Genomic DNA, 25,745 nt, shown 5'->3' with positions numbered 1-25,745 from the left:
TAGGCCTTGAATCGTTATAAGATGGTTTCCACAATTAAACATGGTGGTGGATGCATCATTCTGTGGCAGCCTCAGCCACAGGAAATCTTGTTTGGGTGTACGGCACCATACAAACTGAAAATTATGATAGAATGTGGAAAGTGACCTTGCAAAAATATGCTCATAGAGGGAGCTAAGATCTTCACTGGATCTTTCAATAAGATAATAACCCAAAACTTGCATCCAAAATAGTTCAAATGTTCCTCAAGGATACTAAAACCATGGTCATGGAGTGGTTCAGACCTCAATCCTTTAGATAGTATTTGAAGAGTGCTGAAAATGAATGTCCATCCTCAACATCCATGCCATTTGGACCAGCTTAACTATTTGCGATGAAAAAAATGGGCCAAAATCCCTGGTAGGACATGTGCCAACATAGTTAACAACTAATCAAAGTGCCTGGTGTCAATTTTTGTTCATAAATGGCACTGTATTGACTATTAATGATAAGGGGGCTAATAATTTTGTCCTTGCCATTTTTACACTTTTTTGTTTAAACTCATTGTGAAAATGGAAAAGTCCAAATTTAACTTATTGGATACTATCTCCATGGTGTATTTGTTTCCAGAATAACACACATTTATTAATAATGATCATTCTCAATGATCAATGAAGAGATATGTCTAATTTCAGGAGGGGGGCTAGTAATATCGTCCTCAACTGTAAATAAATAATGAGACGCAGCTTGTGAGTGTGGATTTTTCTTCCTTAAGTTGATACATTTTATCGCACACCCAAAGACTTTCGTTTTTCCAAGAAGTTGAGCGCGTCCTTTGCCAAAACTTGAAGATTACATTGTTCTTAGCATTCATTACAGAGCCTTTTCTTAATGAAGTATCTGGAAGGCTTCTGAAATAGGCCTACCAGTTGGAGACTCCTGTATTGCATTATGTTTTACAATTACAAAATAGTATGTACGTCCTTAAAATAATGATTAAAAAAATCCTGCCAATAAAAAAGATATATCATACAAAAATATGTGACACGGATGTGTCACAAAAATATGTGACACAATAGGCCTAAGAGCAACAGATACATTTTCAACTTATTTAATCATACGTGTAGCTGCTTGCATGTGTACTTATTTGATCATACTTGTAGTGGTATGTGTGTCTAGTGGCCAAGCATGTGTAAGTGATATAGAACGTGGTGTTTTTACTGAAAATGAGCATCATGCATGCTACACTGGACTTCCAGGAATCAGTCAAATCAATATGTCTCGTCCACACACCCAAACACGCACGCACGCACACACACACACGGGCGCACACACACATAAATGGGCACACACACACACACACAAACACGCACACACACACACACACACACACACACACACACACACACACACACACACACACACACACACACACACACACACACACACACACACACACACGCACACACACACACGCACACACACACACGCACACACACACAGACTGAATGGGAGACAGATCCCACCCAGCTCAGCTATTTGGAACAAAATACCTCCTCCAGGAATGGCAGGAAAATCCTTTAGGAATTTGCGGAAATGTTTTGGGGAAGCCAGCATGACACGCACATCCTGGCACCAACAAAAGCCTCGGAAAACCGAGAAGGACAACAAGACTTGCAAGCCAAATTACTGTAAGTCTCTATAAGTCCCTTGCCTTAACTCTTACTCTCTTAAGTAAGGACATCAACTTTCCCCAGTGTCATTTGTTCAGTTGCTGCGCCGTTCGCAGCACATGACTGGCTTTTACGACGCCAAGAAGGCACTAAATCCGGGATTACATTCCTGTACAAAAAAAGAAAAAGGGCAAACAGGAACATGTAGATGAAAAAAAACAGCAGCAGCAACAGCAGCAGCAGTAGGATTGAAGTCAGATTGCAGCACGGTCCAAAACAGTGGCTAATAGCTTTGAGACGCTAAGGAAGTCGGAAGTCATAAGAGACTTCTGGCGCCATCAAAACAAGCAACGAGAGTGGACAGTGATGTCATAGGTTGGAATGGATCGAGAGGGCTGTCTACACAGAGGCCTACCAGGGACAGACCATCTCCAGGAAGAGAACACTGACGACAAGATTCCAAATCCTTCAGAGCAAAACATTCCAAATTCTAAAGAGGGAAAACATTCCAGTCCTGGCAGAGAAGACAGAGCCTGGCTGTCGCACCAGACTCCTGCAATGCAGACACAACTTTGATCTGGCAAGCCTCCCACAGACTGGAAGTTGCCACAGACGATATCAAAATGTCTTTCTTTGATGGCACGCACATTGCGTTTGTTTTTTTCTTTGTTGCCAGATTTTTCTGGATCCGGGAGAACTGAAATTGGCAAATTTGCCAGCCTGGCTTGAACATGAAATTCAACGTCCAAGGCAGTAAGAGAGAGCAGGACCTAATAAAAATAATAATAATTATAACAAAAAAAAACATTAATATCAATCCTTGAAGGTTGAACTCCATAACTAACGTCTTGGCCCAGAGTCCAAGGCATGAACTTTGGTTTGCTGAAGACATTGGTTGCTCAGACATCTTGCTTTAGCTTGTCCATGATCAGATCCGTGTCTTGGTCCAGCTTGGCGATGGTCTTGCGAACCCGGAGGGCAGTCAGACGAGCTGGAGGACTCTGGAACCAACACTCTTTCATCACCTTGGCGATGGTGGACAGAATCTGATGGCAAGCACAAAAAGGAGATGACATTAGCTGACACTTTCATCCAAAGCAAATTAACGGTAGTCACCTGTATTTAGATACAGGGTTGCAGAATACGGTGTCATGCTCAAGTGCTTATCAGCTGCACATAGAACAGAATAGAATAGAAGGCCTTTACTGTCATTATGGATGTACAGTGCCTATAAAAGGTCTACACACCCCTGTTGAAATGGCAGGTTTTTGTGATTTGAAAAAATGTCTGAAACTTTTCCCACTTAAATCTAAACTTTAATCCTGTACAAAGCAATGGAGAAACAAACTTGAAGATTTAAAGGGAAAGAATAGAAAATAAAAACTTAGATTAACATGGTTGCACAAATATAAATGAATGCTTTGTTGCAGCACCTTTTATATTAGATTACAGCACTCAGTCTTTTTTGGGTAAGAGTCTATCAGCATGGCACATGTTGATATGGCAAAATTTGTCTTTGCAAAAACCCTACAAATCTGCCAGATTGCGAATAAATCTCCTGTGCACAGTTCCCATCAGATCGCCCAACAGATGTTCATTGGGATACTCTGTCAGGCCATTCCAAAACCTCAGAGTTATTCTGGTGAAGCCATTATTCTGTTGATTTAGGCGTGCGCCTAAGGTCATTTTTGTTCTGAAAGATTAAGTTCCTCTGCATCTTCACCTTTCCAACAGGGGCCCAAGGTTTTGTGCCACTACCACTGCCCAGGTGGAACTGTTCATTATTCCCTCCTCCCTGACTAAAGCCCCAGTTACAGCTGAAGAACAGCAGTCACGTAGCAGGATGCTGCCACCACCATGCATCACTTTACGCATGGTGTGTTACCTTGGTGATGTAGTGGAGTTTTTTGTTGTCGTCCTTTTGGAATTATGTCAAAAATGTTCAACCTCGGTTTCATCAGACCATAACACATATTCCCACATGCATTTGTGAGATTCTTTCAATAGAACTATTAACTACTACACATAAACTGCTCGATAACAAAATAACTTGCTAAATAATAAAACTTGTTGCACAATAAAAAATCAAAGGAGATATCAGCCAGATTAAAGCAGATTTTTTTCTCTGCATCTCGTCAGGACTAGATGCGATGGGGGCATGCTGGGTAGAGTTCGATGGCAAACACATACAGCTGAAACAACACCCTCTTAGTCTCCCACCGAGCTCCATAAAACACTTCACACAGCAAGCACACAGAGATGTTGTTTCATTGTGGTGTACTGTATTTACACATGCGTGTGTCTTCTAGCACTGACCAGTGTGTGTGCGTGTGTGTGTGTGTATACTGTGTATGCATGTGTGTGTGTGTGTGTGTGTGTGTGTGTGTGTGTGTGTGTGTGTGTGTGTGTGTGTGTGTGTGTGTGTGTGTGTGTGTGTGTGTGTGTGTGTGTGTGTGTGTGTGTATGCATATGTGTGTATGCGTGTACTGTGTATGCATGCTTGTGTGTGTGTGTGCGCGCGTGTGTGTGTCTAAGTCTAAGTATGTGTGTGTGTGTGCGTGCATATGCCTCACCGGATGGGAGTAGAGTCTGTTGTGCAAGCTGGGCCTGTGTTGGTCCACACACACCACTTTCCTCATCTCCTCAAAGCTGGGATCCGACGGCACCATGTCAAAGAAGGGCGGGCGGTACTCCTCCACAATTCCTGCAATAACAACAACACGCACACATGCAGACGCACACACACACACACACACACACACACACATACACACACATACACACACTGGTCAGTGATTTGGCTTGAGAGAGGAGGAGGAGGAGGATGGTGTGCTTTTGTTGCGACATAACTGACAAAAGAGCGAGAAAGCAAAAGCCCGAAGTCATGATTAAAACTCAACTCTCTAGTTATCTGTAGGCATATCCCATGAAGGTCTATGTGAGTGAGTGAGATGGGTGAAGGCTGTCTGTATCTATCACACATGAGGTATGTGAGTAAGATGGTGAAAACCTGAGACCGGCTCTGTGGGAGTTTTTCTGGACTGCAGCCAGGCTCAGACCCAGCTCAGGCCTTAGGGGAGAAGAAGAAAGGACAGCAGTGCAAAGCAATGTAAAGAAAAGTGAAGTTTGAGGCAAGCAGCCGGGAGGGAGAGGGAGGGAGACAGGGACAGGGAGGGAGAGAGGGAGAGGGAGAGAGGGAGTATCTACCCAGGAGATTACACTGGAATTAAATACGTAAGGTGCCTCGAATTTCACCAGCTCAAATAAAAGACAACATTTGTGCCGACACGAAGCTGGAGATTAGGGCTCGGTTTGCAAGGGGCCGTGGGCAATACAGTACGTGTAAGAGAACAAAAAAGATGGGGGGTGAGAGACAGGAAAAGAAAAAATGAAAGAAAGAAAGAAAGAGAAAGAGAGTGAGGCTCTGATACTGGATCCCTGGAGAGTGTATTGTGTGGGGAGAGCAGAGCAGCACGGAGCCAGGCGGAGTGTGTTGGTTAGGGGCCTGGCCTGAGCATCTGGACTGTATGAGGGAGAGGGTGCTGACACCAGATAGCACTGTTTATAATTACTGCCCTGCTAATCAGGGAAGAGGATAGCGGCAGACACAGCAGACAGACAGGCAGGGCAGACGGAGAGAGAGAGAGAGAGAGAGAGAGAGAGAGAGAGAGAGAGAGAGAGAGAGAGAGATAGAGGATGGATACTGAATAGAAAGAATGACAAGGAGAGGCAAATCTATATACATTGTACAGAGACAGAGAGCATGAGAGCAAAAGAGAGAGAGAGAGAGAGAGAGAGAGACAGAGAGAGAGAAGACTGAGAGAGGATGAGATAGGGAGAGGGAGACAAGGCGAGGAGAGATATGTGGAACATGCTTTGGCCAGTTCAGCATACAACACAAACATGGACATTGCAATTCCCCATCGGAGAGAGAGAGGGGAAGCAATTTCATAATCACCTTCCCAACTGAGTAATGTCTGATTGGGAGAGGTCCCCAGTGGCCTCGGGTTCCGGCTCGGTTACAAGTATTTTCCATCGCTGAGAATTAATATGAGCGGGGGAGGGAGGGAGGTGGTGGGGGTCTTACTCTTATCAGCGAGAATCTACAGTTCATTCAGTCATGACTAACTGCATCGTTCCGGCCGCTGTCACTGGTAAAGAATTTATACAGGCTGCGAGGCAAAGCTCTTGACTTCGGGGGGTTGATTAATCTGGCCTACGGACTCGCAAATGAGTTCAATTTACGGCCACTCGTGACAGCTCAATTTTAGAGTGTGTGTGAGAGTGCGAACGGCGGTCATTAGCAGAAAAAAAACCCCACTGGGCTGGGCCTAGCCACTAAAACCCAGCAATGACCAGGACACTCTGAATACAGTATATATTTATACATGTATTTATGTAATATGTTTATATAATATATATATTTGTAAATGATAAGATTTATATGTTTTTTTATTATAGATTTTATTATGGTTTTTCCCTTTTTCTTTTTTGCAAACTGCATCTTCCTCCAAATGAACAGGACCATTCGAGGTGGAGAAACTGGACTGAGAAAGTAGGTGTCCTGCCAAATATACTCCTACTGCCTTCGGGTCCTCACTAATTAGCTAATCTCTCTTTATCTTAATTATTATCTAACTGCCTGAGGAGGCATGTCCAGCTCAGAAGGTTTTGGAGCATGATTAAACACACCTAACTAATAACGAGACATTCTTGCTGGAGATCTTAACTGTTTTCCTCGTAAACGCAGACAAGATGAAGAGAGATAGTGAGCAGGTCATTATGATATGCATCTGATTCTGCAGGCAGTAAAGAACTGATTCATACTATGATTGTATTTTAATAAGAGGCCATGATGATCATAATCATACATTAGCATGGCACAGCTCAACTCTTTGGCTCAGTTTCAGAATGAGAGAGAGGTCATTTCCCATACTACACCCAGAGCAAAAGTGATTCTCACACACACACACACACACACACACACACACACACACACACACACACACACACACACACACACACACACACACACACACACACACACACACACGTGCCCGCACACACACACACACACACACACACACACACACACACACACACACACACACACACACACACACACACGTGCCCGCACACACACACACACATGCCCGCACACACACACACACACACACACACACACACACACACACACACACACACACACACACACACACACACACACACACACACACACACACACACACACACACACGCACGTGGAAGTGGGTGCACACACACACACACACACACACACTAAGGGACTGTAAAAGTACCATTGACGATGGTGCGTCGTGTGATTTCCCAGAGCACGAGGCCCAGTGCCCAGATGTCGGTCTGCTTGTAGGACTCGAAGACGTCCACGCGGATGCTCTCGTCCAGCACCTCGGGAGCCATGTAGCGCTTGGTGCCCACGCGCGGGTTGTTGCCCACATCCAGGACGTCGTTGCTCTGCGAGTGAATCACTGCCAGGCCTGTCAGTCACGCAAATAACAATAAGAATTGCTTTAGTCAGAGGCGATTCTAATGTTTGTGGGGGCCCCGAGCAAAAAAACGAAAGGAATGAACATTCAAAACAAATCGCCACCATTATAGTTTAAAGTTGAGCTGTTTTAGGTTGTTATAGGCTGTTATAGGTTTGGGGACCCCAAACAGCTGCCTGCCTTGCCTGGTGACAAAATGCCCCCCTGGCTTTAGTGTATGTAGCCATATTACATGCTTTTCTCTTGGTTCTCCTTTAATCGCAGTATAATCACAATTCAGATAACTTGAACTCAGATCCTAATGCCCTGATGCTACCTTAGATTGAAATGTAAAAGAATGTCCTCATAACATGTCACTGCTAATGCTGTCTAATGCCAGACTCACACCCCTTATTGATTACAACAATTTACACACATTTACTACATTGGGGACACAACTACGGTACAGTCTCAAACCCTATGTACTTATGAAGGCAGTGACTGAGTGGTACAATTTTAAGACAGCTAGGCTTTTTAAAAAATGTCCACATTATTGAGGAATTTGTTAGATTGTTAAAATCTGCACACTTATAGTCTTCAAGCATGAAGGCTTTTCTGCGGCTGCTATAGCATTCCTTTGCTAGACCGTCATCAGACATAAGAGTCTTGCAACAGAGTCAAACCTTTGCCAGAGTGTCCCATAAATGATGACTCACGACCCACTCACTGCACGACCCAACTCATAGCCCCTTTACTGCCCTATATAGTGAATCATTCAGCACTTTGGTGGACAATCATTGACTATATTTGGAGTGTAATGGCAAAATAATGACTTCTGGTAAAGACTATCTCTGTCTTCAAAGGACATTACGTTGTATGGTATATAATGTCAATTACGGCTTTATTTCTACTTTATTCTATTCTATTCTATTTTATTCTACTCTATTCTATTCTATATCATATGTGTGTCTGTGTGTGTGTGTGTGTGTGTGTGTGTGTGTGTGTGTGTGTGTGTGTGTGTGTGTGTGTGTGTGTGTGTGTGTGTGTGTGTGTGTGTGTGTGTGTGTGTGTGTGTTTGTGCTTGTGTAGCTGTCATGTGTGTGTCTATGATCCTGACTCCCCAGCCAGCCAGAGCAGAGCAGAACAGAGCCTACCCAGGTCGGCGATGCAGCACTGCCCGTTGCGCTTGACCAGTATGTTGCGGCTCTTGAGGTCGCGGTGGGCGATGGCCGGCTTGCCCTGCGTGCTCTGGATCTCCGTGTGAAGGTGGACCAGGCCGCTGGCCACTGACAGGCACATGCGCAGGCAGCCCTCGGGGTCCACGCTGCTGTACTGCAGGAAGTCGTAGAGAGAGCCCAGCTCGTGGAAGTGCGTGATCAGCCACAGCTGCGTGCTGGAGTTCTTGGACGTCATGTCGGACGCGATGAAGCCTAACGGGAGACATGGATTCAGCGTAAGCGTGAGGAGAAAGGGCCACCAGGTTCTAAAACAAACAGTGTATTTGCAAGCGTTGTTTCGTTGTTTCTAGTATGTGTTATTTTGTTTATCAGTCATATGGCAACAGCGCTCTAAATTAACTTTATTTATCACTAGCCAAAATGGCTAGTAGATGCTAATCTTACTAGCCAAACACATGCTCACTAATAGGGTCAGAGTGGCTAGTAAGTTGTTTTTTCTACCAGTCAAACCGAAATTTCACCAGCATTTGGTCGGTTGGCTGGTGTTAATTCAGAGCCCTGTATGGCAGCAGATGCAATGAAGTAAAATTGAAAGTCAGAGAAGAGGCTTGGACGTCCTGTCGGACGCAATGAAGCCTAACGGGAGACATGGAAGAGTAAAGCCTGGTTCAGACTCCTCCTTCAGTTGCAGGACATGCACTGTTTGCATTTCTGAAAATAGGAGCCCACGAAGGTGCAGGGCCCACCGGGAAATGCCTGCTATGCCAGATGGCCAGTCCAGCCCTGGTTCCATGGCCTGTGAGAGATTCATATGTGGTCTCACCCAGGATGTTGTCGTGTCTGAGCTGTACGGTGTTGTAGATCTCCGTCTCCCGGAACCAGGACTGCTCATCACGAGACGAGAAGATCTTCACAGCTACACTCTCCCCCATCCACGTGCCCCGCCACACCTCGCCATACCGGCCCTTGCCTACACACACACACACACACACACACACACACACACACACACACACACACACACACACACACACACACACACACACACACACACACACACACACACACACACACACACACACACACACACACACACACACACAAACCCATCCACGCACAATCACATATACATGCACACACACATGCAAGAGTGCACACCCATGCAAATCAACATACATCATAAATACAAAACATTTTAAAAAGTTGAAAATATGATTTTATGTTTTATGTTCCATCTGTAATACTAAATGGCAAATGTACTCAATTTGATTCTCTGCGTGTTGGGTTAACACTGCAAAATGTAGTCAAGTCAAGTCAACTTTTGTTGTTAGTTTCTTCATATGCACAGGTCAAATTACGTTTTTCTCTCTATACCATGAAAGGACATAGACATGCACAGGACTGACATTTACAGACTGACATCAAAGTGTGAGACAGGACAAGTAGCAGTGATGGACCAATAACAGTAAAGTGATGAAGTAATAAACAAAATAACTTAGCATTTAACATTGATGAGTGACAGTGATGGACCAGTGATACACCAGTAACAATAAGTGATAGAGTATAAATAGTGATATAACATTTAACAGTGAACATTTAACATATATATTAACATATATACTATGGAATCCTCCACAATTACCCTGCATCTTCCTAACACACCCTGTCTGTGATGTTGGTGTCTATTAGCTAGATAGAAATTGATGGCCACAAGCTGTACTTACGCTCCAAAAAATGAACTTCATTATTTAAAAAGCAATGTTTTTGGATGTGCGCACCCTACCCAAAACTCCAAAAGCTGTACTTACCAACACACTCCACCAGGGAGATCTGTCTGGCCATGGTCCTCTGCACCAGATAGGGCAGTCCTGTCCCACTGCCTGAGGTGCAGAACTCATCAAAGATGTCCTACAGGAAACACACAAACACTCTGTAGTATGACCATGTGGATGGGATATGTACACATTTACACCACATTGATAACTCAGTTAAAAACTTGACACTGACATAGACTACTGGTATTCATTAGACTTCATTATTCATTATGTTGAAAACAACTGCATAAAATATTTGCCTATTTTTTAAGCATGTCCGATGATTTTACATCACCCAGGTATGTGGAACACAAGTATACACATACTCAACATGCACACACACACACACACACACACACACACACACACACACACACAAACACGCATTCACGCGCACGCACACACACACACACGCATGATGCATTTACCCCATAGGTAGGGTCGACCCCGGCGGGGACCTTGATGAGTGTGGTGTTGTTGTGCTCCTCTGGCAGCCTGTAGTGGGGCTTCCTGGACCTCAGCCAGAGCAGCAGGGCACACGCTCCCATGCCCACCAGGACCAGCACCAGCACAGGCACCGCCACCAGCATCACCAGGCTGGCACCGCCCTCCTCCGTCGGCTCTGTGGACAAGGCAAGGCAAGGCAAGGCAAGGCAAGGGACACGTGAAGAAGAGTCAAGTGTGTGGAGAAGCAGTGACTGCACACACGTGTGTGTGTGTGTGTGTGTGTGTGTGTGTGTGTGTGTGTGTGTGTGTGTGTGTGTGTGTGTGTGTGTGTGTGTGTGTACTCTACGTTATAAAAAAGCCTAACTAACCCTTTTTTGCATCTGCACTTGTTGCTCTGTATATTTCCTGTGCGCTTTGTATCTGCTAGGGATGTTGGCTATGATTATGTCCTCGTTTGTAAGTCGCTTTGGTTATAAAGCGTCTGCCAAATGTAATATAATGTAATCTAATATGCATGCACACACTGTGTAGGGCTTATAGCCAGCATTATTAATCATTGTATTAGAAATATCTGTCATTGTATTAAACACATTTGACTAATTACATGAGCCATGTTCCAGTGTGTTCCAAGTGGTTGAGGCAAAGCAAGGCACATGTAGAGTCAGTTGTGGGGGCAAGCAATGAGCGCGTATGTCTAGTATGTATGCACACACACTCACCTTCATAAACACACATGCACAAATGCACGCACGCACACACAGACATTCTCCATCCTATATGTCAACAGAATGTATTCATCTTCCGTCACTGTGAGCCATTTGTTGAAGGATGGAGTCCTAAATAGCAAGTGCATATCAATAACCACTAGGTGGCAGCATCCCATTTGCAACAAATGGCCCTAGGGGCACAATACATTGGCTGTGTCTCAAATGCCGCACTTGTGGACTTCAGGCACTGTTTTTCAGTGCCTAGGGCGCTCATGGTGAAAATTTCAGTTGAGCCAGTGCACTGAAAGTGCCAGGATGATCTAACAATGGCGGAAAAATGCAGTGCTTGAATGATGGACACGCACTAAACGGCGGCCATGTTGACTATGACAAGGAGGAAATGTGGCATTCAGTTCAGTAGAAGAGTTTGGTCAACAGTCTCCTAATTCTGTAAGTAATGTTGATGGGACACCAACCTTTTCATGCAAACCAAAGCATTGTATGTGTGATTGTTGTCCTTTGGGGTGAAGGACATGGAAATACAAGCACCAGACGCTGTGCATTGTAAACGGTAGCCAACTCATATTTTGGCAAGCTAATGGCATGCTCAGCCGTCACTTCCAGCGAGGGCACAGTGCATAGTGCTCACATTTTTCCTCGACACTATGCACTAAAGACCTCAGAGCACTGTGTGCACTATGCACTGACTGTCAGTGCACTGACAAAAGTGCGCCATTTGAGACATAGCCATTGTTTACTGCGGAGTCCGTACCGTCTCACTCATGTGAGAGGGTAGGGGGAGAGGCTAGCATGTAATTGTTATTTGCTAATTCGTAAGGGACAAATTTGAAATAAGAGAAAAATATTGAAACCTTGGCTAATCAATCGCCTTGTAAAAACAGGCACACACCCGTTGACTTTCTAGCAGATTTTCTTTTCATTTTAGGTCATAAAGAAATCATTACACCACATCATTCATAGCCTACCACTCAGACCGACGACTGATGTCATGGTGCAAATGTGTAGTTGTGAAGACACAGTAGTATAATGACAATAAAAACTCATTCCTTTCAATTCAACTCAGCCCAACCCAATCCAATTCTATTTTAGGATCACCGATTTTATTATTATTATAACATGTTAGAGATACATATCATATACAGGGCTGGTAAAAAATGCTGGTGAAATTTCAGTTTGGCAGGTAGAAAATGGTAACTTACAAGCCACTTCGACCCATTAGTGAGTGTGTGTTTGGCTAGTAAGATTACTGTAACATCAGCCATTTTGGCTTGTGATAAAAAAAGTTAAATTAGAGCCCTGGTTATATGTGATAAATGCAACACGATATGCACCATTTCCAGTCTATTCTGCCCTACAAAGGCAAAGTGTAACAATACCAACATCAAAACTGAGAAAAATGCATTCAAAACCTTGGTATTAAGTTGGATACTGGAGTTACTGCAAATTTGACGCAATGTCTCTGACACGGGACATATTTGGATCACATTTGGATCATAAGGCTTTGTCACAAGATGTGAGTGTAATGAAGACCATTTTCACTCTATACTCAATTTTAACAAAAAAAAATGTAGTTACTGCATTTTGCCTTTGTGGGGGGCAGTACTGTATTCTATGGCTGGTCCTGACCTGGTTCCTCTGGCTTGGTGATGTTGGAGTTGCAGTGGTGCTCCGTGCAGCACTTCATGTACAGGTTGTCGAACCCGGAACCACACTGGTCCTTCTGCTCCACCTCCAGGCAGCCGCGCTGCTCGCTGCCATGGTACATGAAGAAGTAGCAGTAGTGGCCTTTGCACACGCCGCCTTCGCACATGTGGTAGTTCTCACACACACACTCCACCACCGTGGGCGCCGACTCGGAGCCCAGACCACCTGAAGAGCCCACAGGATACAAATAAATGAAACTTACGTACAAGGTGCTGTGGCGCAGTACGCTAACTTACACACCATACCATAGGCTGGCGACCCAGGTTCAGTCCCTGGAGCAGTGTAGGGATACGTAGGTGTCTTGCTCACGGGCACTTCAGCTATGGAGGGGATTGAAACCTGCAACCCTGTGATCTACTGTAAAGTTCAATTCCCTAGCCATTACACCACCACCCATTACGCCATGGCTGCCCCATACGGTTATAGTGAGCACTGAAAGAGCACTGGTTATTCACTCCCCCCACCCACCCAGATGTGGCAACCCTTGGACTACAAGCCTGGCATCCTAATTGCTTATGACTGCCCACAAAATGAGAATGCGGCCAGTACATTATAGCACACATTGACATTCCATCTACAATTATGTTGCTATATAATCATTGTAGATGGAATATGCATGGGTGCCTTATTCATACATGAGGAAGGTCACAAATGGCCTTCTTCTATGGTATGTGGCATATACAACTTGTGTAGTCCACATGAAACACTTCATTCTTATGCATTTTTTTGGATAGCTGTGGCCTAGTGTTTAAGGAGAGGGCCTTTAGATCAGAGGGTTGCTGGTTCAAATCCCACCCTTCAACTCCCTACCTCACTCCATGGCTGAGGTGCCCTTGAGCGAGGCACCTACCCCCACACTGCTCCAGGGACTGTAACCAATACCCTGTTGTAGAAATAATTATAATAATCTGTAGCAAAGACTTTATTCACTTTTATATCTGTTGGACTCTGTTCCCTTTTATATCTGTTCCCTTTCTCAGTTTCCCAAAGTAACTCTGACTAGGAAGAGACAGTCAAGGCCATTTCTGATAAGATGCAAAAGTGCAAAAGAATTCTCTCCACACCTGTGTAACCACTGTGATTTTTCTCTGTGTCTTCACTAAAACGGCCGCGTGGAAAGGAGAGACAGAGAGACCAAGGAAGCCAAGCGAGGAACACGTTTTCCAGGCTTCTCAATCTCTATCCTTTCGCTGAAGTCAATTGTGAACATGATCTGATTGCTGTGATCTAGTTGTATATTAGGCTAATTAGTTTTCTTAACACTTGTAAATAACTGTAAGACGCTTTGGATAAATACGTCAGCTAATTGTAATGTAATGTAATTTTGAGCCTGCACAAAGTCAATTACATCCGGCGCTTCTGCTGCACTCAGTGTATTCGTACTGTAAAATGAGCGGCGTCAGAAACATAACCCCCTTTCATAGAAGTAATAATGGCAAAGAAAATGCTGCACACTCTGCTCCATGTTTTGTTTGAAGTGATGTGGGTGTGCGATACCTTCTTTTTCTAAGAAATAATAATGCGACAAAGACTGAGCTATGCGATACATATCACCACATTGCATTTTCACTGTAACACTTATCAGTGGAAATGTTTCACACATAAGCTGAACTTGCTGAATGGAGAGTGAGAAGGTCCTTACCATCCTGTGTGAAGAGCGGGTCTGTTATCAGATCTGCAAGATTGAAAAAAGTATGAGTTGGCAATGTGTCATACAGAAACACATGTTAAGGTCTCACGTTCTGGTTTTTCCTACTCCTCCTCAAACTCAAGGCTGAGACACGATAAAGCAACACCCTAGCTGTTCTACGTCATATCAAAGTCTTTTATTAGTTAATTTATGACAGGACAGTGAGAGATTGGACAGGAAATGAGTGGGGAGAGAGATGGGGAAGGCTTGGCAAAGGACCCGGGCCGGAATCAAGAAGCCCAGTGCCCTACCGTTAGAGCGATGGTAGGGCCGTAATGACCAAGTCTTAATTGGTTACTTAAGACTCACTGCATTGTCATAGCGATGTTGTTATGATCACTGGCGTATCTTGTCCCCCAAGCCCCTAGGTGGTAAATCACTGCTCACACTTTACAGCAATTGTGGCGATTTTTGTTCAAATGTACATTCCATTGAGTTTTTGATTGGGGCCCCAGCTGACCCCAGATTTGGCTCTGGTTATGATGTAGTTGAGTGTTTTCAGCAGAGTGAATAGGGCCCATCTGCAGTAAGAGGCAACTTTTCTTGGGCATCAATAAATGTCATCCTACTCTACTCGACTCTTCTACATTATACACCTCTGCTTCTAACAAGTGAACTATTCTTCTGAATTCGCTCTGCGAGTCCCAAATGGAGGAGTGCGTTGTCTCTCTGCAGTCTGAGTTAGAGACGACTTCATTTCACTATCAACCTGTAGAGGAAAACTACTTAGTGCTGCTCAACGGTAAGCAGGAGAGGTTTTGACACATAGCACTGGATAGGAAGCCCTCTCTCTGTCTCTCTCTCTACCTCTCTCTCTTTCTCTTTCCCTCACTCTCCCTCGCTCTGTGAGAGGTTGAATGGTTGGTGTGTGTGTGAGTGTCAGCGTGCATGTATCCGTGCATGTGTGTGTGTCCGCACGCATGTGTCCGTGTGTGTGTGTGTGTGTATGTGCATGTGTGTGTGTGTGTGTGTTTGTGTGTGTGTGTGTGTGTGTGTGTGTGTGTGTGCAAGTGTATTGCAACACCACCCACAGGTTGAGAGCAGGCAAGGTTGCCGTTTGAGAGTTGAACTAACGGGCACATTGCAGGAAGGCCCCCACTTCCTCCCTTTCATTGTCTTGCTACTGCACACGGCACACAATCAACACATCTGCATCTGATTCACACACACACACACGCGCACACAGACACACACACACACACACACACACTTGAAAAGAGCGAGAGAGAGAGAGAGAGAGAGAGAGAGAGAGAGAGAGAGAGAGAGAGAGAGAGAGAGAGAGAGAGAGAGAGGAAGCGTGGTGACAGTGGTTTGTGGTGACTGGTGACAGCAGTGACTCACCTGCGTTAATAGTTAGAATCCAGGCCGCGGCCAGCAGAGCCCTGAGAGTGGCAGCTGCTCCCATCTCTGCAAAGCAAAGCAGACATTCAAAATAGTTGACCTCTTACTGTGTCACAGGTCAAACATGAATTTCCGTTACCACATACACACGAATACATAGACACATACGGAAACAATGACACACAAAAAACCCACGTGTGTGACATTAATTCATTCAAAGCTTGTGATTGGACACTGCAAGATTCTAGAACGTCAGAAAACGGACAAAGGTTTTTACATGTACAAGTCTTGAAGAATTAGTGCCGATATTCTACCTACAGTACATTAACCAGATTTTTCAGATAATCAGTTTATTCTGTTAGCGTGAGCACTTGAATAATAAGATATAAACTCATCATCTTTGTTATGTTTGTGCATGTAAACGCGGCCAGTGACACTCCCACACAGCATTGTCTCTGTGTCTCCATGGAGGAGGTCCAGACAGAGCTGAAATAACAACAGACACACACAGCCATGTATCCAATCCAGCCACTCTGGCTGCCTCTTTAATTACAGGCAGCACTGGGGGAGAGGGGGGGGGAGAAGGAGGAAGGGAGGGGTGGAGAGGGAAGAGAGAGAAGGAGGAAGAGAGAGGGGGGCAGAGAGAAGGAGGAGAAAGAGAGAGAGAGAGAGAGAGAGAGAGAGAGAGAGAGAGAGAGAGAGAGAGAGAGAAAGAGGAAGAGAGAAGGGTGGTGAGGGATATGAGAGGTAAGTTTAAAAAGGAAGAGAGGGAGAGACAAAGAGGGTGGCCGTACTGGGAGAGAGAGGAGGGGAGAGGGGTGAGAGAGAGGGCGAGAGGGGAGAGAAGGAGGAAGAGAGAAGGGCGGTGAGGGATATGAGGGGTGAGTCTAAAAAGAAAAAGAAAGAGAGGAAGAGACAAAGGGAGTGATAGAGATGAGGACAGAGAAAGAGGCGGGGAAGATGGACTGAGAGACTGCTAAAGACAGAGAGGGAAGGAGATGAGGAGAGAGAGATAGATAGAGAAAGAGAATGAGGCAGAGACGGGGCGAAGGGGATGAGGACTGAGGGAACAAGTGAAAGAAAGGGTGTGGGGAAGGAGGTGTGGCAGATGAGGAGACATGAGAGAAAAGAAATACATAGAAAAGAAAGAAAAAAGGGAGTAAGGGAGATGAGGAGAGAGAGAGAGAGAGAGAGAGAGAGAGAGAGAGAGAGAGAGAGAGTGTAGATAAGGGAGATGATTAAGAGAGAGTGAAAGAAAGAGGCAGCATATAAGGGAGAGGAGAAGAGAGAGAGAGAGAGAGAGAGAGAGAGAGAGAGAGAGAGAGAGAGAGAGAGAGAGAGAGAGAGAGAGAGAGAGAGAGGTGAGAGAGAAAGAGAGAGGGAGAGAGAGAGGTGAGAGAGAAAGAGAGAGGGAGAGAGAGACAGCAAGTGTGTGGGTGAGAAAGAGAGTGAGTGAGTGTGCAGACCTGACTGTGTTGCGTCCTGCCTCCCTGCCTCCCCTTTCATGGCTGTCCTGCCTCCCTTACTGGCTGGCCGGCTGACTGGCTGGAGCCTGCATGGCTCCTCCACAGGCAGAGTAAATATTGATGGCCATGCTTCCTGCCATTGAGGGCCCGCACCCAGCCCACTCCAGGGCTGAACTGGGGGAGAAATAGGGCCCGGGCACTTTAAAGGGCCTCCTCCTCATAATTAGCGGCGCAGAATTGACTCATCGGTGGACCCCGCACCCTCGTGGGCCCCTATTTTCAGTGTTTTTTTTTTACATTTCTCAAAAATAGGGGCCCACGAGGGTGCAGGGCCAACTGGGAAATGCCCGCCATGCCAGATGGCCAGTCCAGCCCTGCGCCCACCACCCCAGCCCAACCCAGAACAGAGCGGCGCAGGACAGGACAGGACAGGACAGGACGCCAGCCGGGAACTCAGGGGCAGCTAGCTTGCACCGGGTCACGCACGCAGTCACATAACATGGCTGACGGCGAGTGTGTGTCTTTGTGTGTGTGTGTGTGTGTGTGTGTGTGTGTGTGTGTGTGTGTGTGTGTGTGTGTGGGTGTGTATGTGTGTGTGTAAGAGAGAGAGGGTGAGTGTGCATTTGTGTTTGTGAACTAGTGCCTTTCCTCAAAGAGTGAGACCGATTGCGCAATCTCCATACATAAGTGTAACATAATTGCATGAAATACTTAAGCCAGCTAAAATATGTTTACAGTTATTCTTATCACACCTATACACAGTACCACGGAAGACACAGCTGTTAGACGTTTTGAGTCAAATATTTTTGATGTCTTTGCTTTTGACACTTTCATAACAGTGCACCCCAGCTTGAGTCATTTGTATCCATTCACATTTTTTCCATTGTGCATAAAAACATTATAAAAACACACAGCAGCGAAGACGAGCAAAATTATTATTTAAAAACGTCCCAGCAGGCCCTGCTCTTGTCTTCTCCCTCCTGCTCTGCTCTGCTCTGGAGGATGGCCCTTAAGTTATTGTGGCGTGCTTGCTGTAAAATTGATGCCAGCTAGCGAGAGAGCGCCCGAGTCAAGTCGAGTCTTTTCCTGTATTATGTTTCCCGTAGGAGTAGCTTCATTCCCAGGCCCCGGCGATGACACACAGATTAATCTCCTGTTGAACGGGGCCCGCTTCTCACAAGCAAGAATCACATCGCTCATCGGTTGGCACAACAAAGCGTTCAATCGTTGGCGAGTAAAGAAATAAGGGCCATCAACAGCCCGTCCAAACTAAACTAAATGGCTGTGGCGCCTACGGTTTGATAGCTGCTAAAATATTTAGTATGCAATAATGTTTAATCAACTCCATTCTCCTGAATACTTTCCTAAATATGTCCCTGACCCACATCTGTAGTTTTTTTATGTCCTCATCTGTATGCCACTTTGGATACATGTGCAATAATGTAATGAATGTATCGATGTGTATCGCTATGACCCTGTCTGTCTGTCTGTCTGTCTATCTGTCTGTCTGTCTGTATACCCGAGGTGTGTGTATGTCGCAGGTAAAGTCATACACCAAGAAATATACTTATAATATACTTATAATATACTATATAATATAATATACTGCATAATACACACCACACAAGTACACACACCATCACATGCATCTACATTGGGCATGGGGCCAGGTTGCCGTGTCCAATAGCTCTTGTTGTATATTTATATTTATTTTTTTCTGTATAATGCTTAGTGTGTGTCTGGTATCTTACAAGAGATTGTTATAAGAGATTACATATACAAGTCACAGCACAGCAGCCAATAATGCCACATCCGCCAGATTGTGACTTCAAATAAGGCCATGATGCAGCACTCTGCGGTTCCTGTCTGTTCACCTGTATATGCAGAAAGCCTCGCCACAGGGTTGCCAGATGTGGCTGATAATGTCCAGCCTAAATAAGGCTAAAAAAAGCCTGAACCCCATTTGAACCAAATTGAATTGATTTCTATGGCCATAAATCTACGCAAAACCCAACCAATGCCCGCTTTTGACCATTTCAGCCAACCTCAACAGCCCAGTTGGGCGGGAAACCGCTTAATTTGGCAACACTGCTTCTTCTCCATCAGATCTGCACAATCTATTGGACATTGTAATGGTTTGGGGTGACTTTGCATGTACCAGATAACCAAAAGTGACTTCATTGCTGCTGCCAGTCGAACGCAGTCTCAGAGCCTCAAAGTAAACATGGACTGGCTCAACTGTTTCTGTCAGTGAGCTTAATGAACAGTACAGTACAGTACAGTACAGTAAAAATGCAGTGTTATTCCAGGTGTTATTTATAACACCTACAGAGTAAATGTAATATCTTCTGGAGTGTATGTGGTCCCAGAGTACTCTCCAAGTGTTCAATTAACACTGTATTCAATACTGTGTGATACCATGATGTCTCTGAAAGATTGCAGGTCGTAGCACATTACAGTCATAGCATACAGTCATGAGTAAGCGGTTGGGCAGTCAAGGGTAAGCGGCTAGGGCGTTACACACTTGTAACCCAAAGGTTGCGGTGTTCGACCCGCAAGGTTGTTGGGGAGAGTAATTAACCAGTGCTCTGCCCCATCCTCCTCCATGACTTGGGGTACCATTGGGGGCTGCCCCCTTACACTAGTGAGGCATAAATGCAATTTCGTTGTGTGCACACACTTGTGTACTGTGCTGTGTCACAATGACAAAGGGAGTTTGAGTTTCCCAGGTGGGCTTACACATTTCACTTCACTGCACTAAAAGGGCAGGAACTTTCAACTAACAGTAACATTTGTGTTTGACAGAAATGGCGAACTGAATGACTGGCTGACTCGACAGGCAGATATATAGATTCGAGGCCCTGCCGTGGCCAAACAGTAGGGCACTCGTCTACCATGCGGCTGACCCGGGTTCGATTCTCGGTCCAGGTCCTTTGCCGGTCCTTCCCCGTCTCTCAATCCCCACTTGCTTTCTGTCACCACCTTCACTGTCCTATCATAAAGAAAGAAAGACACATTCCTCCCTTTTCCATGGGGGTGGCCTGCACCCTTCACTTCACTTCACTTCGAAGCGAGAGAGAGAGACAAGACTGCCTCAGCTACAAATTGCAACTGTGAGTTTACAGATGTTGAAAGTTAAGGCTACAGAACGCGGCCTCCTGGGGTCCCGAAAGGGGGGATTTGTGTACTGGACTGGACGTGTGTAATTTGTGAGCCATTAGAGAGAGCACCGAACATAAACACAGTGCCTCCTCGTTAGACTGCGACTATCCTCCACGGAACCACATAACTGTCCATCATTTCCCTGCTGCTGCTGCTGTCGCCCTGCTAAATCAGATGAAGACGAGAGAGAGAGAGAGAGAGAGAGAGAGAGAGAGAGAGAGAGAGAGAGAGAGAGAGAGAGAGAGAGAGAGGTAGGGAGGGGGGGGAGATTCTTGAGAGGACAGTGCATGAGAATAGAATGAAAAACCGACCTCAATGAAATGGCACAAGAGAGAGAGAGAGAGAGAGAGAGAGAGAGAGAGAGAGAGAGAGAGAGAGAGAGAGAGAGAGAGAGAGAGAGAGAGAGAGAGAGAGAGAGAGAGAGAGAGAGAGAGAGAGAGAGAGAGAGATGTTCTTGAGTCTTGGAAAGGGCAGTGAGTGAGAATAGAATGTAAAACTTCTACAAAATGGCACAAGACAGACAGAGAGAGAGAGAGAGAGAGAGAGAGAGAGAGAGAGAGAGAGAGAGAGAGAGAGAGAGAGAGAGAGAGAGACACAGACAGATAGAGAGAAAGGGAAAAGACAAAGAGACGGAGACAGAGACAGAGACAGATACAGATACAGAGAGAGTATAAAATAAAACCTCCTCAAAATGGCACGAGAGATACAGAGAGTTTCTCAAGTCGCTCTGGCTCAGCTCGTACTATTCACAGTTTCAACTTTTCAGAGTACACTTCCTCTCCCTCGTTCTTGCTTCTCTTCTTGCTGAGTGTTTGTTTAGGCCTTTGAAACTTACTGAGAGACTTTCACTCGGCTAGCGAAAGCCTCACGTGTCTCTTTTACACAGTCTTTATACAGTATTATGTATATTATACATCACATTATTCATAGATTACAGATGACACGTAGGCTATATGTATGTATGGTCTTCTGGAGCGTTTATCCACAACATTTATCCACAACATTGCTGATTTATGTTGCATTGTTTTTTCTACTTATTTGTTTGTTTTTCCACAGACTTGTTTACTATATGCTTTGCCAAGTTATGTTTGTTTACTGAGACTGTGCCCTGAGAAACGAGGCAGGCTCATTATGCTACAGTATCCTGTTCTGTGGTGGGAGTGATGTATGTTGTGCAGAATAATACACTGCGCCTTTCTCCAGCTACCAAAAACCTACCACCCACCATATCGTAATAGGTTCCAGGCTTCTGACTCCAACAATTTCCTTTAGAGAGATGAAATCGACTACAGAGCTCCACTAACTCGGCCCACTACAATTTCAGCAGTGATCATCATAATCTTTGCAAGAGTTTTTTTCATTGGATGTGTGCAATGCGGGACAAAGCACACTGTAGGCCTACACTAAAAAATACAGTGTTATTTCAACACTCTCAGTACTCTGGGACCAAATGCACTGTAGAGGATGTTAATTCGACTCGTGTTGAACTATCATTGCATTTTTTACTGTGTATATATGAATATTCAAATGCACATTCCAATGTTTTCACTCCTCCTTTAGAGCTATGTAGGCATGTATTATTAGCCAGTGTCTTGATCTCTCATTGTCTACTCTATGATATGTCTATGCACTGGTTCATATAACATAGGCTACGTAATACAAGTTTAGAGAATCAAACCTGGTGCTTTTCATTTGTTTCACTTGTTCATTTGTCTCAGTGAAGCAATGCAAAAGGTCATTTAGGCTACCATAATAAACTGCACCATACATAACTGCGCTAGGCTATCTATTAGTAGCCTGTAGTAGTACAGTGAGCAAAGGCTACCATTCTGTGAGTATGTAAGTAAGGAACTGGTTTATGGTTACTGTGGGAAATGCCTTCCCCTTGACACAGCTCTTTGTTGTGGTCCACAGGTGTCTGTCTCTCAGAGGCCAGAGCATGACTCACGTTCAACAGGTTGCATATCTCTGACTAACTGACAACAGGCTGACAGATACAGTGAGTCCAATATGTATTTGATCCCTTGCTGATTTTGCCGGTTTACCCACTAATAAAGACATGATCAGTCTATAAATTTATGATAATATGTATTCAAACATGGAGAGACAGAATATCAAAAAGAAATTCCAGAAAATAACTTAAAATAATATATTTTAATTTATTTGTCTTTAATTTAGGCAAATAAGTATTTGACCCCTCTAGCTAAAGAAGATAAAGTGCTTCGTGGCAAAGCCCTAGTTGTCTAGCACTGAGGTCAGATGCTTCTTTTAGTTGATGACAATGTTTGTGCATATAGTAGAACATATTTTTGCCCATTTTTCTTTGCACATTATCTCTAAAACATTAATAGTTTGTGGCTGTAGCTTGGCAAATGGGAGGTTCAGTTCTCTCCATAGAATTACTATAGGGTTAATATTTGGAGACTGTCTAGGCTACTTCACGACTTTAATATGCTTCTTATTGAGCCACTCCTTCGTTGCTTTGACTGTATGTTGTGTATTATTGTCATGTTGGGAGATCCAAAAATGGCCCACCCTTCAGTGTAGTGGTGGAGGGAAGGACGTTAGCACTCAGGATTGCACATTGCATGTCTCCCTCCATCCATTCGTTGATGATGTGAAGTTGTCCTGTGCCTTGGCCAGACAAACACCCTCAAACCATAATCATACCATTTTCATGCATGATGGTGAGGAGGGTGTTCTTGGTATCATAGAGAGAAGTGCTCTTTCTCAAAACACATTGAATTGTGATAATGCCAAACAGCTTGCTTTTGGTTTCATCTGACTACAGCACCTCCTTATCATATCCTAAACCAGTCTGATGTCCGTTGGCAAACCTCAAGTGGGACTGCACAGGTTCCTTCTGAAGTAGAGGTACCATGTGTGCACTACAGGAATTTAAACCTCTGTGGCATTAAGTGCTACCAGTAGTTTTCTCAGTGATTTTGGTCCCAGTAGCTTTGATATCATTGCCTAGTTCATCCCGTACAACTCTAGGGTGATTTCCTTCTGTTCTCATGGTTATCAAATCCATACAAAAGGTCAAATCTTGTATAGAACCCCAGACAGGCTGATGGATAGTCGTTTTGTATTCCTAACATTTTGGAAGAAACGCATTAACAGCTGGGTCATTAATACCCAGTCTCTTTTTGTGGCTTTGCAGCCCATTTAATCTTTGTTCAGGTCTAAAATCGTGTCCCTGATATCATTTGACCACTCTTTGGTCTTTCCCATGCTGGTGAGGTTGGAGTGTGACTGATTCACTCATGCTATGGACTGATTCCCCTGATTCAATGTGTCTTTTATGCATGTTAGTATGTACAGGTGTCTTTAATTCAGATGACAAGTTGATCGGAAGTGCCCATCTGGTCTGTGGGCCCGGTACTGTAATCAGTTGGTAGGGGATCAAATACTTATTTTGCTCGATGAAATGGAAATAAATTAATATATATTCTCTTCAGTTAATTTCTGGATTTTCTTTTTGATATTCTTTCTCTCCATATTAGAATACATATTATCATAACATTTATTGACTGATCATGTCTTTGTTAGTAGGCAAACGGGCAAAATCAGCAAGGGATCAAATACATATTGGACTCACTGTATATAATATTATACATATTATAATAACAATAGATTATTCTAGATTATTCTATAGGCTACTTCTACTAGTCTTTTCAGCGCTCTATTCTAGCTGCTGGCTATCTATTCCGTATGACCTGACTTCATTTTTGAGGTCCCAGCTTCAGCCGCATTAATCCAAGTTCCCATTGTGCCCAGTGCCTTCATTTACAAAAATATAAATGTTTATAAATCTGTCTGCTTGTATTTGTTGGTGCCGTTTACGAAGTTACAAAATAAATCCAAGAGTAGCCTAGGCCTATAGGTCTATGTCAGCATGGACATTTCCCTGCAACCATATAGGCTACAGAGCATATGTCTATTTTCAGTTTTCTGTATTGGTTTATGAAAGTTGGAAAACAGTGAGGGTAGGGTAGGCCCTACCTAGAATGAAGGATAATGGCATTCCAAAGGGCTGGAATGTAAATATGGTTATTTTCGCGATTGGACAATCTGATAGTAGATTAAGGAATTTGTTTTAAAAATACCTTGGGCGTAATGCAATGGCAGAAGGGCTTGCTACAGTAAACCATGTTTGCGAAGTACAAGCAGACTACTCACAGACGTGTGATATTAAGTGACATTTAAAAAAAATGTAGCCTATATGAAATGGGTTTGAATCAATGAAGCAGAATAGTTAGTGATCAAGGGAACATCCGTGCGTAGAGAGCGATCATAACACTTTTAAGAAACTGTTCCATATGGCTTTGGATAGCATATTTTTAGCCTAACCAGTCAAGTAAAACAACAATACGCTATTCAAATCCTACATAAACTCGTGCAAAGTCAATCTAATTTCAGCACCTGGTTTCACCTGGGTTTACAGTTTAACAGCAACAGGTCAGTTCGCGTTCAAATTCTCTCACAAATCTCACAAATCTCTCACAAACTCATTTTTCTTTTTCAAACGCCAATCAAGTCCCATCGTAGGACAAATGGGGAAAAACACATTATAGCCATTACCGAAAGAAACACGTTGAATAGGCTGTGGCAGTTATGTAGAGGGCTCCATCTCCAGATGTGCCGGATTCAAGTCGTTCAGATCCTCCTCTTCTGAATCACGGGCTCGAAAATATCCCAAACTCGACGCATATCCATTCTCAGCGACTCACATAAAAGCGTAGCTTTCAGCAGAGGTTATTTTTTTGGTAATAATATTGTTGTGTGGGCACAGATCTGTCGCACATCGACATCCTTCTCGAGCGGCCGTGTTCTGAGATTTGTCCCGTCAACGCGCTCGAGGCAGCTGTATCTCGACGCTAAATCTCCTGCTGATAAAAACGAAAACTCGACTCGGCGGGCAAGAGAGGGAGACTAGACGTCTTCCGCTTTGTAATAAACATACAAACAGCGTCTCCTTCCCCCGGCAACATACTCAATAAGTACAAGCGAACTTTGTTGTGTTCCTGATCTTTGGGTAAGATTGCCGATTTTAAATAT

General features: G+C 44.3%; 1 protein-coding gene across 1 annotated transcript; it reads right to left on the bottom strand.

Annotated features, from left to right (window-relative positions):
• Window positions 1-681: 681 nt before the first annotated feature.
• Window positions 682-25,745, bottom strand: acvrl1 (activin A receptor like type 1). The gene is made up of 11 exons (XM_063208633.1): window positions 25,269-25,745; window positions 16,057-16,122; window positions 14,668-14,700; window positions 12,948-13,190; window positions 10,575-10,768; window positions 10,141-10,240; window positions 9,156-9,302; window positions 8,309-8,584; window positions 6,969-7,166; window positions 4,224-4,354; window positions 682-2,696 (listed from the first exon to the last, which is right to left on the bottom strand). The coding sequence occupies exons 2-11, from the start codon at window positions 16,118-16,120 to the stop codon at window positions 2,550-2,552; spliced, it is 1,533 nt and encodes a 510-aa protein (XP_063064703.1). The 5' UTR covers window positions 16,121-16,122; window positions 25,269-25,745; the 3' UTR covers window positions 682-2,549.

Source organism: Engraulis encrasicolus, chromosome 10, assembly GCF_034702125.1.
Source record: "Engraulis encrasicolus isolate BLACKSEA-1 chromosome 10, IST_EnEncr_1.0, whole genome shotgun sequence".
NCBI classification, from domain to species: domain Eukaryota; kingdom Metazoa; phylum Chordata; class Actinopteri; order Clupeiformes; family Engraulidae; genus Engraulis; species Engraulis encrasicolus.
The sequence above is the reverse complement of the archived record's forward strand: the minus strand, read 5'-3'. Positions and strand labels throughout refer to the sequence as shown.